The sequence below is a fragment of the Aedes aegypti genome, chromosome 1, assembly GCF_002204515.2.
Source record: "Aedes aegypti strain LVP_AGWG chromosome 1, AaegL5.0 Primary Assembly, whole genome shotgun sequence".
Taxonomy (NCBI): Eukaryota; Metazoa; Arthropoda; class Insecta; order Diptera; family Culicidae; genus Aedes; species Aedes aegypti.
In genome coordinates this window covers 97602685-97616354 of record NC_035107.1, presented here as the reverse complement: position 1 = coordinate 97616354, position 13670 = coordinate 97602685, and the positions used below count along the sequence as shown (strand labels likewise).

Below are 13670 nucleotides of genomic sequence, written 5' to 3'. Positions count from 1 at the left end.
TAGTGCTATTATACAGCTGGAATGGGGCCCAGATAGCCGTAGCGGTAAACGCGCGGCTATTCAACAAGATCAAGCTGAGGGTCATGGGTTCGAATCCCACCGGTCGAAGATCTTTTTGGGTTGGAAATTTTCTCGACTTCCCAGGGCATAAGTATCATCGTACCTGCCACACGATATACGCATGCAAAAAATGGTCATTGGCATAGTAAGGTCTCAGTCAGGGATGGGAAAAGTACTGTAGCAAACATTTACCGCCTCTACATTTACATGTTTCTACACGACCATCAAAATACAAAGCAAACCATGACCGTTCAAAACAAAAAAATGTCACGGCTCTTCAAAACTGTAATCTTCTTCTTCCCAACGTTTTCCAAACCCGAATGCGAAATGACTCGAGCACAGTGGTGACACGATTTTTGCGGTTTTCGGGGTTTTGCATTTTTGCTCGATAAAGGCAGCATGAAATTGAACTTGTTTATATGTATCGCAATGGAATGATTGTTCTCTTGCTGTTAGAGCTAATAGATTTCAATTTGTTGAAAACACAATCGAAATATTAACGATTGAATTATTTTACATTTTTTTCAATCATTCACCTCGAGATGGCTGCCCGAAAACGATCATAGTGGGGAGACAAAAACATTCAAGCAGTGTGTGTACCGTTGGCAGCGCAACACCTGATGGTATTGATGCTGCTGCTGCTGCTTCGTGTTTTGGTTGACTGGCAGAATCGATGAACTGTGGTGAATTGTGGTCACAGTTCCCAAGCCTGCTCTCAGTTAATAATTGTGGAAGTGCTCATAAGAACACTAAGCTGAGAAGCAGGTTCTGTCCCAGAGAAGACGTAACGCCAGAAAGAAGATACAGCTGGAATGTCCTATATTAGCCGTATAATAGCTCTTTAAGCCCAAAAAGGCGAATAAGCGGGCTATTGGTTACTTGGGAATGGTCTTAAAATAACGTAGCATTGCTTAAAATGACTGGATACAGCAGGATACGGCTAACGGCTTAAAATGGATTGAAACAACTCTATAGGGGAACTGTGCTGTCCATATCTGCATATTTGTAACATTCGACAGAAGTAGACATTGGGTAAATGGAATACCAAGTGTGCATTTTATGGCAGTATCGGAGGAAACTTTTTTTTCGAATTTTCTAGAACAATCTCACAGATTTCAGTAAGTTGATCGAAAGTTTCTATCATTTGATGACTCTCCATGGTATTAACTCCAATTTGTCAAAAATGTCGAATGTGAATGTTATGCAGTTATGGGCAGTGTGGGTAAACTATGCAAAACGTAGCACCATCCTTAATCCTCAGACTAAGGAACTATTTCGACAACTCTAGCGCGATCTAGAGCTGTCAAAAGTTGAAAAAGTAAACACAAAAAAAGTATGTCTCTCCGTTTTCTTAGATGATGTAATTCTTCACTCGTGGAATTTAAGGTTTTTATGACTGAAACCATCAAAAATCTGCTGAACAGAATAACACATCATATCTTTAAAGTGTTTATTATAAGTAGACGAAAATTGAAAATATATTTATTTTCTTAATTCTTAGAACAAATGATTTGAAGATGTCGATTCCTTGAGTATAAAATGAACCACTCGAGATGTGGGTAATATGAACATCGGGGCAGGGCGAATACTACCAGATTTTATTTCAGATGCCGAGAGTTTACCAAAGGAAAATACCGAAGGAAATTCCGGAATGTCTGTAAGACATGCATTGATCATGTACCAGATGCCGAGAATCATACCGCAACCCGTTCAATTCGAATGGTGTTAATTTTACCCCCACTACATGTTCATATATCCCCCAGCATCCGTTCGTTTTACCGCCAAGAATATGTTCGTTACATGTTCATTTTATCCACATCTTGGAAACATTGACTCTGTGGAAAGAAGTTTTAAAAATTATAATAATGTCGATAAAATTATATTTCCATCAGAATATATCAACTTGTTACATTACATAAACATTCTTCTTTAATTCTGAGCAATTAAAGAAGAATATGAAAGCTCCATAAGCAGGAAACATTAAAACTGCTTAGGGTGTTCATTTTATCCCTAGTTCCACTTTGTGCTAAGCGGCTTACAATGGCTTGAATTTCCTTGAAATGTCTTAAAACGGCTTAAAATTGTCTGCTGAATTAGAAGTCTAAAAACAGCCTTAAATTACCCAAAATGATTAAAATGGTATTCAATGTCTTCAAAAGCCCTAAACCGTCTTACAATGACTTGATATTGCTCAAAACGGCTCAAAATAAATTAAAACGACTTAAAATGGCTATAAATGGCGTAAAATGGTAAAAACAGTTTTAAATTACAGAAAATGATCTAAAACGACATAAAATAGCTTGATACGGGATGAATCGAAATTTGACGGCTCAAAACGTTCAAAACGGCCTAATATGGTTTGTAACGGTGTGGAACGTTTTAAAATTATCATAAAATGGCTGACACTGGGTTAAAACTCTAAAACGGCTTAAAATTACATTAAACGGCTTAAAATGGCCTAAACGACAAAAAATGGCTTAGGCGGTTTTAAATTTTTTTCATCTCTTTTTAATGTATACGAATCCTCTGAACAAAATCTCAATAGAAAAACAAAAAAGTAGATTGGAGTACCTTGTACTTTTTAGTTACGCCCCTGATTGCTTATCTTTGACAGATACGCGTATTTCGACTACCACTTGCAGTCTTCTTCAGTGTCAGTTACTCGTATCACTACGTATACACTCCGCTTTAAATTGCTCAAAATTACAAAAACGGCTCAATGCGGCTTTTAATGGCTTAAATGACTTAAAATGGCTTAAACCTGAGGGGGCGGTCACGAAAATTTAGGACACTTTTTTTTCTACCAGTGCTAACCGTTGTTTGTTTGATTGTCTCCCAAGAAACCGTTTTCAAGATACACACTAAAAGTACTTCACACAAAACCTCTGCAGTTTGACGCAAGCAATTAGTCCAATAAATCAGCTGAAAAGAATGTTTCTGGCCAGCAGTGTCTTCAAATACATTTGATAGTTATAAATTAGCTGATAATTGTGAAAATTTTAATTTCTTCGTAAAGTCTTACAGTTAAAATGTGTATTTGAACTTGTTTAGTATTGTTTAGCGTAAAAGTATGGAACAACATTTTGATGCAAATGCTGAACACTGTGTTTATTCTGTCCCATATTCCGAACACCTTGATTCAAATTCCGAGCAGTACGAATAAATCGTATTCAAATGAGTTATTTTGCAAACAAATTTATCTGAGCTAGTTTTACTGACCTTGAACTAGAGATTCAACACTACTTCCAAGGTATAACATAAATTGGAAGAATTAAAATTGAATTGCAATCGACTGCCAACATGAATCTTCAGTAGTGTCATCCTTAACCATTAAAATCATTGTTTCGAAAAGTTGACAAATTTACGCAAAAGGTAAACGCAATTTTTGTATAAATCTTCACTTTTATTAGCTCATCAATATTAAAAAGCGAGGCACCATTCATGATTTGGAAATGTTCCACCAATAAATGATGATACGAACTTTTTACGAGATGAGTCATTCCGATCAATGTTACCCCGGATTACGGTACCTCGTTTTAAACCAAATTTTCGTCATTACAATTTTTTTAAATATTTCGACACTTAAATTATAGACTTACTATAGAAACAGGACATCTATCACTAATCACTAATAGGTGATTATTTGAACAAAGGCTGCATATATTGCATCACTTACCAAAGTGGATCCTGATCACATAGCTTCTAAACCGTCCCCACTAACAAATTACTTCCTTTCAACCATGGGGATGCAGAGGTGATCTCGGACTCTAGTAACCATTGTATTTCACACTCATAATCCTTCCTTTCCCCGATGACCGTAAGGATGTGGCCGCTGCCGCTATTGACGTTATCAATGTTTGGAGTTCTCGAAAGTGTGTATTGAAGATGGAAAGCTACTCCCAAGCTACATCTGTTGGTTCCTTGTGCTACTTCGATAATTCTGGTCAATCACGGAGTACCAACTACGAATTGTACGGTCATCAATGCTTATGCTTATTTTTGATTTGGAATTTAGATTTTGGAACTTCGAGTTTAAAATTCGAAATTTTAAGTCTTTACAATCCATTTAAGTCATTCAAAACATTTTAAGCCACAATAAATCTTCAGTAGTGCTCAATCTGATACGAGACAGCCAGGGAATTGCGTTGGAAGGGAAGTGTGCGGCACCGTGTTGTGAGATATCCAACTGTAATCAGAAAATTTGCTACAATGTTATCTACCTTCTAGCACGTTTTCACTGAGTTAACGTCCTTTCAATGGTTTCCATCGGAAGTAAACAGATTAACCCTCCACGTATTGCTCTGTAGCTCACACATTATAGCTACAAGAGATAAAATCCGTGGATGAAAGAAGAGCGGGAAAATCTAAACCAAAACAAAACTTACAAAACCCAAGAAAGAGACAACGCACGCCAAGAAACGCTTCCAAGAACTAGCATATGCGTTGTCGTCAACGCCTTATTAGCTAGCAACATTTGTACACATATGGTAGACTCCCCGCAGACTAAATAGCGCCACAGTAAAACTATCATAGCATGCTTTCAAATGGTTGATTTGAGGATCTCAGCATTATACGAGACTCACTGTATGCATAGGTGAGGGAAGAAAGATAAACCGCGTGCATTTCTCATTTATGATGTCTGTCGTACGTGTCGCGTGCCCCCAGCAAGCATTGCTTTTTTCTCTCTTCACTTCCTCGTGAAGACTGTCGTGCATGCATCCGTTCGTCGTGAATCAGAGTTCTTTGGCATCGGATAGACACAGTCTCGAGTCTTCCCCCGTGCTAGATTTGGTGCATTCTGAACTTAACACCGATATTTTTAGATATCGTTGAAATATTCACCCTGGAAAATGCGCCCAAGAAATGTACACTCCGTCCTGTCTTTTTAATTTCAGAAGGAAAAATGGGTACCGTAAAATGGGGTATTCTAGTTTTAGAATCTGTGTCGATATTGATAATTTGCATCCGGAGATATTCTAAAATTTTGAAGACTAGCACTTTTTCTCAAATAAGGGTTTTATGGAAGCTTCAGCTGTAATTCCGAAATGTATTTTTGTGGTTTATATAATTGATATATTTAATATAATTGATATATTTACATTTTTTTGTGTAAATTCTGTCGGGAATTAATCAAAAAGTTGCCCGATTTTTTTTTTGGAATATCAAATTTTGTGCAACTTTAAAATAAAGAGATTGGCCAAATCTTGAGAAATTTTTAAGACAGTTAATCTTTTTAAGAATTGTATAACCTTATCTTAAACAATATCTACATGTTACATTGATATTCGGATTTTATTTGTAAATCATAAAATCCTGTGCATGATCAAATTTACCAGAATTTACGGCACCTAATGTTTAAAAATTTCGGTTCAGTAGAACAACGCTTGCGGCACGACGCATCATCCAATCATATTCGATGTAGGTGATCTCGCTGCTCAACGATTCACGACGGATCACGGCGCGACAGTCTGGGGAAAGCACTTGAACAGTGATGACATCGCCGGTCGGAGTCACCTCGTCGTGAACCGTGAATACCCGTGCGTGTTGTGTGTCTAATCTATTAATACCGGTAACGCTATCGCTGCGTTGGTTCACGACGAAATCATTGTCATTGCGATTTGATACGTTTACTTTAACACAAAAATGCCCCCAACCGTAATTCGGATGCCAAATAGTTCTTCTGGAGTGGGTCGTGGTGGTGGTGGACACTTCAATGAACCGCGGAATCGAGGCATTCGGATAGGATGTTGTCGCGTGTGCACCTGTGTGAATTTGGAGTTTTTCATGTCCAAGAATGGGATACTGAAGATTTTTGAAATCATATTGGGGTCTTTCTGCCAGACATTGTTGATCCAGTTCGGAATGGACAGTGCCAAAGATATCGGGGAAGCATTTCACGGGTTTCTGACAACGGTTTCGGCGTGTCTGACAACGACTTCGATCCTGCTGCTGTGCTATGCTATCTCGGCGCGAACCTTCCATCTGGTGCGGCAGTCGATTTTTGTAAGTGTTAGGTGAAGGTCGACAATAACTATTGCCGTAGCAAGAATTTTTTTAACGAGGCTGTTTACCAGAGAGGAGCTGCTTATTTTGGTTCATTTTTGTCTAATTAGTCATTATTTTAACGAATTTTGAATTATTTGTTTTGTCAAAAATCGTAATCATGGTGTGCAGAAATATTTACAACTTCCAATTTCTTAATTCTGAAATAGGGAGCGTACCTCAACCTAGTGGATAGAGTCTGCGGCTACAAAACAAAGCCATGTTCAAGGTGTCTGGGTTCATTTTTCAGTCGGTTCTGGATCTTTTCGTAAAGAAAATTTTCTTGACTTACATGAGAATTAGGGTGCGGCTTAAATTTTCGATAGTACTCAAAACCAAAAATTCGTGTGCTCTTCTGAATTCAAATCACATAAAAAGAAAAACCTCCAATTTTGAGCCAAAAATATTAAGATTAAGAAGCGATTTGAATGTGAATTTTCAAAGTTATGAAATGTGACCTGCAGAGAAGTCTTCATATCTTTGTCATTTTCTAACCAATTTTGAAGCTCATTCAGAAGCATTTTTCTCATCAAAACTAAATTTATGAAAAGTTTGCAGAATATCAAATTTGCCTCATATCAAAACCTGTCTTAGTAAAAAGTAGTTTTCTCTAATTTTTTTCTCGTTTTACTAAAAAAAAATGTTTGACTCATTCCAATTCCAGATCTTTTTACATTCTTTTGAAGCTGATTTTATTGTTTTTAAACTATTAATACAACCAATTCAATGAAAAACTAGTTTTGACTTAGTTATTTAACAATAACATGATTTTTTAATGGAAAAAATCAATGTTTTTGAATTGTTGATTTATTTTGCAGGAAATGACATTTTTACTGTTTAACTGAAGTTCATAGAACATCATGTTCAAGTATCATCATCAAGTTGAATAATGCAAATACAGTGGAATTCCGTTTTTGGCATGCTCCATTTTTGGCACCCCCCCATTTTGGCAACAAAGTGGATCCGTTTTTGGCAACATTTTTAAAAACCATTAGAGTTTTGAAATTTTTGTAAATGTTATTGTGTCTGTTGCTTTGATCATTTGAATTGCGAGTCAACTACAAACCGACTGCATTGCAGAGCTCCATTTTCATCGATTTTCCCCCAAATCTTTGCCCAAATCCCACTAACTACCAACGGCTCTCGTACGCGCCTATTAACATCGGGATGGTCATTGTTCATGCATTCGCATGAGGCAGTTTCATGAGGCAATTAATCTCCACCAGTATCTCAATTAGAAAACAACCTCTTTTCTTGAGCATTCATGCTGAGTGACCAGCCCACTTAAGTCTGCCAGTGGGGAAACACTGAATGAAACCACTTTCCTTTAGATTTGTTTGTTAAAACACCGCAGTAAAAGAAACAAATAAAGCAAAATAATTTTTCGGGAATTTCATAAAGTAAATTGTATTATTTTAGTGTCAAAATATAATCCATGAAAAGTGTGCATATTTTATTATATCGTATTTCATTTTTTAAGAATTCTACTGTCCCGTTTAATACCGCCACTATGAAAAAAAAATGCGGACGCAGTCCAAACTACACTTTTTTTCTCAAAAATATAATTGAAGCGTGCAATAAATACGATAGAGAGTGTACAAATTTCTAGACTGTGGCATAAGTGTGTATAATAGTTTTTCTACGTTCCATATTCATTGGAGATTCTGTAAGACGCTTGACTTGTCAAGAGACGGTTGAACATTCTTACAAAAAAAATAATCAAGGATACGGGTCTGATAAAATAATTATTAGGTTTAAGGAGCTTTCAATTTTCAACGGATTCTTGAAAATGTCTGCATATTATTGTGAGAATGTATAATTAGTTATTGAGGTTTATGTACAAAATATAGTGATTCCACAGACAAACAGACGTAACGGCTAGAACAATCAACAATTAAAACTTAGTCACGTGAACATTTACGCCCAATGCTAAAAATACTTCATTTGGCCAACCGTGAACTAGGTGGCAGTAGTGAGCAAATGTCAAACTCTAACAAAAGTGATGTGAGCGCCACGAGTGGCCCATCGGCCAACTACCATATATTAGAATTGGGCGATATTCTGCTGTGCGATGAAAATAATTAGAGTGTTGCGTCTGTTTGTCTGTGGTGATTCTTAATAAACTCTTAGGATCTCTAGGGCATCATGTGAATTCATAGCGGGTAATGTGGATTTCTAGTGGTATTTTGAGTATTTGTGAAGAAATATTGGGAATATTGAAAAGATTCACAGAGGAATTTGGGAAGCGCTGGCAGATTTTCATTGGAGATTTAGGAATTTTCAGCAATATTGCAGCAAAATCCTAAGATTTCAATTCCTAGCGAAATCCTAAGCGAGATACTAAGAATTGAAATAGCAAGATGCTTCCAGAGCCCTTGTGTGTTCCTACAGATTCCTTATCAGGCTCTTGAAGTTGCATAGCAGAATCCTGCAAATTTTCGTTGATTTCATAAGGTATGTTATCAAGCTCAAGTAAAACTCTTTTCAAACAAAACTAATAAGATGCTTGTTTGTGTATTCTACAAAATTATGAGCCGCATTTATGGATTATGAGATGTAGTTGTTTATGTTTGCCCTTTTGACTACAGTCAAATTCGTAATGAGATGCTTTGTTTCAGAAACAAAAATTAAAGGATCACTGCTAAACTTACCAAATTTTGTCAAATTTTACGCTAGAGCCTAAAAGTCAAACTGATTTTTAATGTGCTTCAAATCAAAGAACTCATGCAGTTTTATAACACCCAGCACCTTTGTTTTGTAAACACGTCTTTATTACTGTATTTTTTTGTATTCATGCACTGTTCTAAGGAAATGTCAGGTTCTTATATAAAGGACACTTTCACATGACCCACAAATACAAATAGTGTACATAAGGCTTCTAAAAAAAGCATTTAAAACTTTAAGCGTTAAAAAGAATGTAGAACGTTTGTCACAATAACCATTACGGAGCAATATATTCATAGCATAGTCCAACCCTACGAAAATCTGCTTCGAAATGTAATGTTCCGAAGTGTTGATGTTATATGGTTCCATAAGGATAATGCAATAATGATGTTTTCAAAATCAATAATAAAAAAATAAATTGAAAAAAATGGGTTCCAATTTTGGCACGGTTCCGTTTTTGCCAACTGAAATTTTCGACTTTGTTGCCAGAAACGGAATCCCACTGTATTTTAAAAAATTCAAAAATATTTATCTTGTAAAGTTTAGGAAAAATTGCTTTTAAGATCTTTTTTGAAGGTTTAACAAATGAGAAAAAACAGTTTCAGCTTAAGTATTAACGTTTAACTGACAAAAATTTGAAAAATGGTATTTTTTATTGAAAATGTATGTTTAAAATAAATTTATTATTTGTTTAATAACTCAGTAAAAACATATTTAAATTAATGTTTTATACTTACTGTTCAAAAATTAAGGACTGTTAATTTTATAAAGTGGACACTTTGTTTATGCTATACCTTATTTATTTATTGATAAAATCATAATCGGTTTTCTGCGCATCGTTCAACTACTATTCTACAATGCTATGAAAATATAAGATCTGAGAAAATGCTTTTGATTGAAGAGCTAAATAGTTTTTTTTCCAAAAACTCCTAAGAAAAGCTGTTCGTCAAAGTTTAACATTATCTTTCGCAAAACAAAAATCCTAATTTTTATGAACGAATTGTATGTTTGTATCCTTTAGTATTCTACTAAAGGTATAGCTTAAAAAAATCAATTAAATTCCACAATTCTCTGACATTAGGTAACTTTAGTGTTTTATCCATTTATGGCCAAATTTGATGATACACCATTATTTCAGTCTCAGCAAAAAAAAAAAGTAAAAAGCGTGTTCATAACTAGTTTGGATTGCTAAAAAAAACTATATTTGTATAAACGAGAGCTAAATCGTGAGCTTAAACCACAGACATTCGTATTAATTTTACAGTTTATGGTAGTTTTACTGAAAAGTCTCATACTTTTAAAATCATGTACGCATATTTATCGATCTACAGCAAATTGTAAATGGTTCTCTTCGAATATTTCAATTGGTAATCTCAGAATAACATATTATGAAAATAATATGTGGGAAATAAAATCGATTTTATTACAGCAGTGTTGCCAATTTTGATGATTGTAAATGTATTTTGAAAAGTCTTCTTATAATAAACCAATTGTGTTTCAATTGTGCTTTAAATGTGACGTGGGGACTAAATAAGTAACTCTATGAAGGCGTAAGTTATGTTTCATATTAATACTATATTAGGACTTCCACCAGGACTTACATTTAACCAACAAATTCTTCTCATATAAATTCCCTTCAAATTTAAATATTTTTCTCTAAAAACTATAAGGGAAAAATGATTTTATTATATCTGTAAAATTTTTGCTCCAAAACTAACTTGATTTTTTCCATCAGACTTCTGATTGATGATGCTTTCGAAAAACAAGCCATTTTTGAAAATGAAAAATATAAATTGTCGAATTTTCCAGCCAATTTCTAACAATCATTGATTTTGATAACTTCCAAAAATGGATCGTTTCAATCGTTGTTCCATATTCGAGTGAAATTTAATTATTTTTGAAATTTTTTTTATAACAACATTGTACAATACTAGTAGAACAATGTGCAGAAAAATTTTTGTTGCATTGTGACATTGTGAAAAAAAGGTTTCTGAGGCTTCGTTGCTAGTCACCCTTCCGTTACCAAGGTTGTTCGAGTGTTGTTACTCAAACAAAAACATGAAAAAAATCAGCACGGGAAGATGGTACTGAAGGTAATTCATGTAATTTAGCTTTAAATTTTGTTATATTTTAGGTTAAAATCTACAATCCAGGAGGAGGAGGAGACTCAGCAATCTAGAACTATGGAAGGCACCATAATATACTGATCCGTAAAATTGATGTAGTTAATAAATGTGTAAAATTTAACGAATATTTTGCGTGAGAGAATACGACCCTGAATGCAGTGCTGATATTCAAAGTGATTAGGAAAACTAGTTTAATCCGGGAATTTATTGCCAAAAACATATTATTCCTGGAATCCAATTGATCATGTTCTACGTCTAGGCGTTAGCTGCAGTTTTTTTTTCGGTCTAATTTTAACTTTTTCCACGATATAGAGCTTTTTTACCCACTCGTAGCATTTCATTGAAACGGTATGACGTCACCCACCTTTCCCTCAATGTTTATTTTGATTTTACACTGTACTAATACAAGCACACAAAGACTTTCTCCTCACCTCCTTTATACCACATTGGATATGTGAATCCTGACCTTAGGTGACCCGTCTTGTCTATCTTTACCTTATGTATTTAGACGAGAATAACCCAAATATTTTTTTTCTGTCACTGAAGATATTCTTTATCTTTTTGAAATGCCTCATTTTTCCGGGAAACGAGTCATTCGAGGAAATGGTGTTCGGGAAAAAAACACTCGGGAAACTGGCATTCAGGGAAAAATTGCACAATCCATAGAACAGTGCCATGTGCGTGAATAGCCATCGACCCATCGGCGTAGCCAGAGGCGACCAGGAGAGTCGTCATCCAGTAATTAATTTCAGGAAAATATACCTCAATAATTCATAATTACAAAATATTTGCATTATTTCCCGTAAAACTGGAACATATCAATTATAATCAATCTCATGCATTTTTGAATGAAATATCTGTATCAAAAATGCATGAGATTGATTATAATTGTGGGAGTCGTGGTTTGTTTTACATTGGTACATGCATATATCTATGGTCAATCAGAAATTTTAAATAACCTAAAGCAAAAAAAATAAATAGAGATAATCATGATCGTTCAACAGTTCATCTCAGAACAATTCTTGAATTTGTCCAAGCGTTATGCTTATTTTGGGCTGCAAAATGGTGAGTCGACGGAGTCCTCACAAGTTCCTACCTCATGCTTTCATCGAATATAAGGTATTGAAACACGCATCTTTTTACTCTTTTCAAATCAAAATGAAAATTAAAGGCACATAACACTGTGGCCCTTTTTCCATGTTTGTCCAGAAAGATCGAATATACACAACAAAAGAAAACTAGCGATTTTCCCTAAGCCTGTCTTGATCGTCGTTGATGTGCGGGAGTTATCTTACAATATGGAGAAGTGCTGTTTCATATTTCTTGTGTAGTATCTGTGCCTCCTTCTCAGGTTGCAGGTACCTGGTGAATGACTAAAAGAATTCTCACTAAATACCATTTCGGCTATTTTGGGCCCCTTCAGATCGTGTACTAATTTGTCTCTTCTTATTCAAATTTTAGGAAGTAATGTACAACGCAATATCGTGCTTCATGTACTTGAGTGCATCCTCTTACATGGGATTCGCTGTGAACGTTTGGTTGTATCCCAAGTTTTTGCTGTTTAAAAATACCGGAGGAGTCCACAGTGCCTATCCTGCCATGACGGCTGTCTATGTAAGTTTTCATATCGAATTTAGAAGCAATTTTTCAATTGCTAATTATTATATAAATCTTGTTTTTCAGTACATGGGCACAATCGTCGGTATTGTGTATGGATTGGATGCGTTTGTTGCGTTTCGATACCTGAAAGGCTACTCATAGAATACATAGTTAACATCCTACGAGAGATCTCTAACTGCTGTATTTATTCATTAGTGATATCAGTGCAATATTGAGCATTTCGTTAGACCCAAATTGGTTGAACCGTGTACTGAGTAAACGCTTTATGGGAAAAGCATGCTTGCAGTACACTGCACTACTTAAGGCACCGCCTGGTAGCTTGAAATCGATTGCTCTTATTTTTAATTAATCTGGCCAAATATATATATATATATTACTTAATAATCTCAAGATAAGGTATTCTTAAGAAAAAAAAATCATGGAAAATAATCCGTTAATCCTTAATCATGTTTCAATTCATGATATCACGATTCGATCCCTTTATTGAGTAGTAGTCGCTTGCTCTTGCAGGGGCAGCTCCGATATAACACGGAGTGGTTATAAAAATTATTGTGAATCGCCTCAGTGCGCATCGTACCTTCGTGCTGTGCGTACTCGAATTCTCTCTGCTCTTGGAAGTTTATTTAAAAACTACCTAAAGCAATAAAACAGTACTTTTCAGTGCTATACAAACAGTACTTTTCAGTGCTAAAATTAAAAACGGTACTTTTCACTGCTTCTTAAACAGTACTTTTCAGTACTAATTTTTCTACTATTGATCCCTTTACGATCCTTGTTTGGACCCGTGCCTTCGATTTTTCGTTGGACCCGTTGGCGAAAGCTAGCGGTGGTAATCCTTCTTGGACACCGTCTTGGGAAAAAACCTCTCGAAGGTCACGTCTTCTTTCGTTTATTAATTAAACATGGTATCAACAACAAACAAAAGGAAGGGTGAATCTCTGAATTCACTACTTCCTTCCAAAACAGTGGGATTTAAAACTGTCACTATACGTGGCAAGAATGAAAGAAAGGACGCTTCCCCGGAATGCGAAGTTTCTTCCAAGGGTGAAATGAATAATTGTATCGAAATGAGCAATCAGTTCGATGCTCTAGACAAATTTTCCGAACACCAAATCGAAGCAGCCTCTAGCCCAGGCTCTTTGATTCAAGTGAGGAAGC

At 35.5% G+C, this 13670-nt stretch overlaps 1 protein-coding gene across 2 annotated transcripts; it reads left to right on the top strand.

The window, feature by feature from the left end:
* The first annotated feature begins 5544 nt into the window (after positions 1 to 5544).
* On the top strand, positions 5545 to 13134 carry LOC5572007 (protein singles bar). 2 transcript variants are annotated; one of them, XM_001660063.2, is made up of 3 exons: positions 5545 to 6063; positions 12354 to 12506; positions 12576 to 13134. In XM_001660063.2, the coding sequence occupies exons 1-3, from the start codon at positions 5704 to 5706 to the stop codon at positions 12651 to 12653; spliced, it is 591 nt and encodes a 196-aa protein (XP_001660113.2). In that variant the 5' UTR covers positions 5545 to 5703; the 3' UTR covers positions 12654 to 13134. The 2 variants fall into 2 exon arrangements, with proteins under 2 accessions (XP_001660113.2, XP_021698932.1); XM_021843240.1 differs by having other exon boundaries at positions 12354 to 13134.
* Positions 13135 to 13670: the final 536 nt, after the last annotated feature.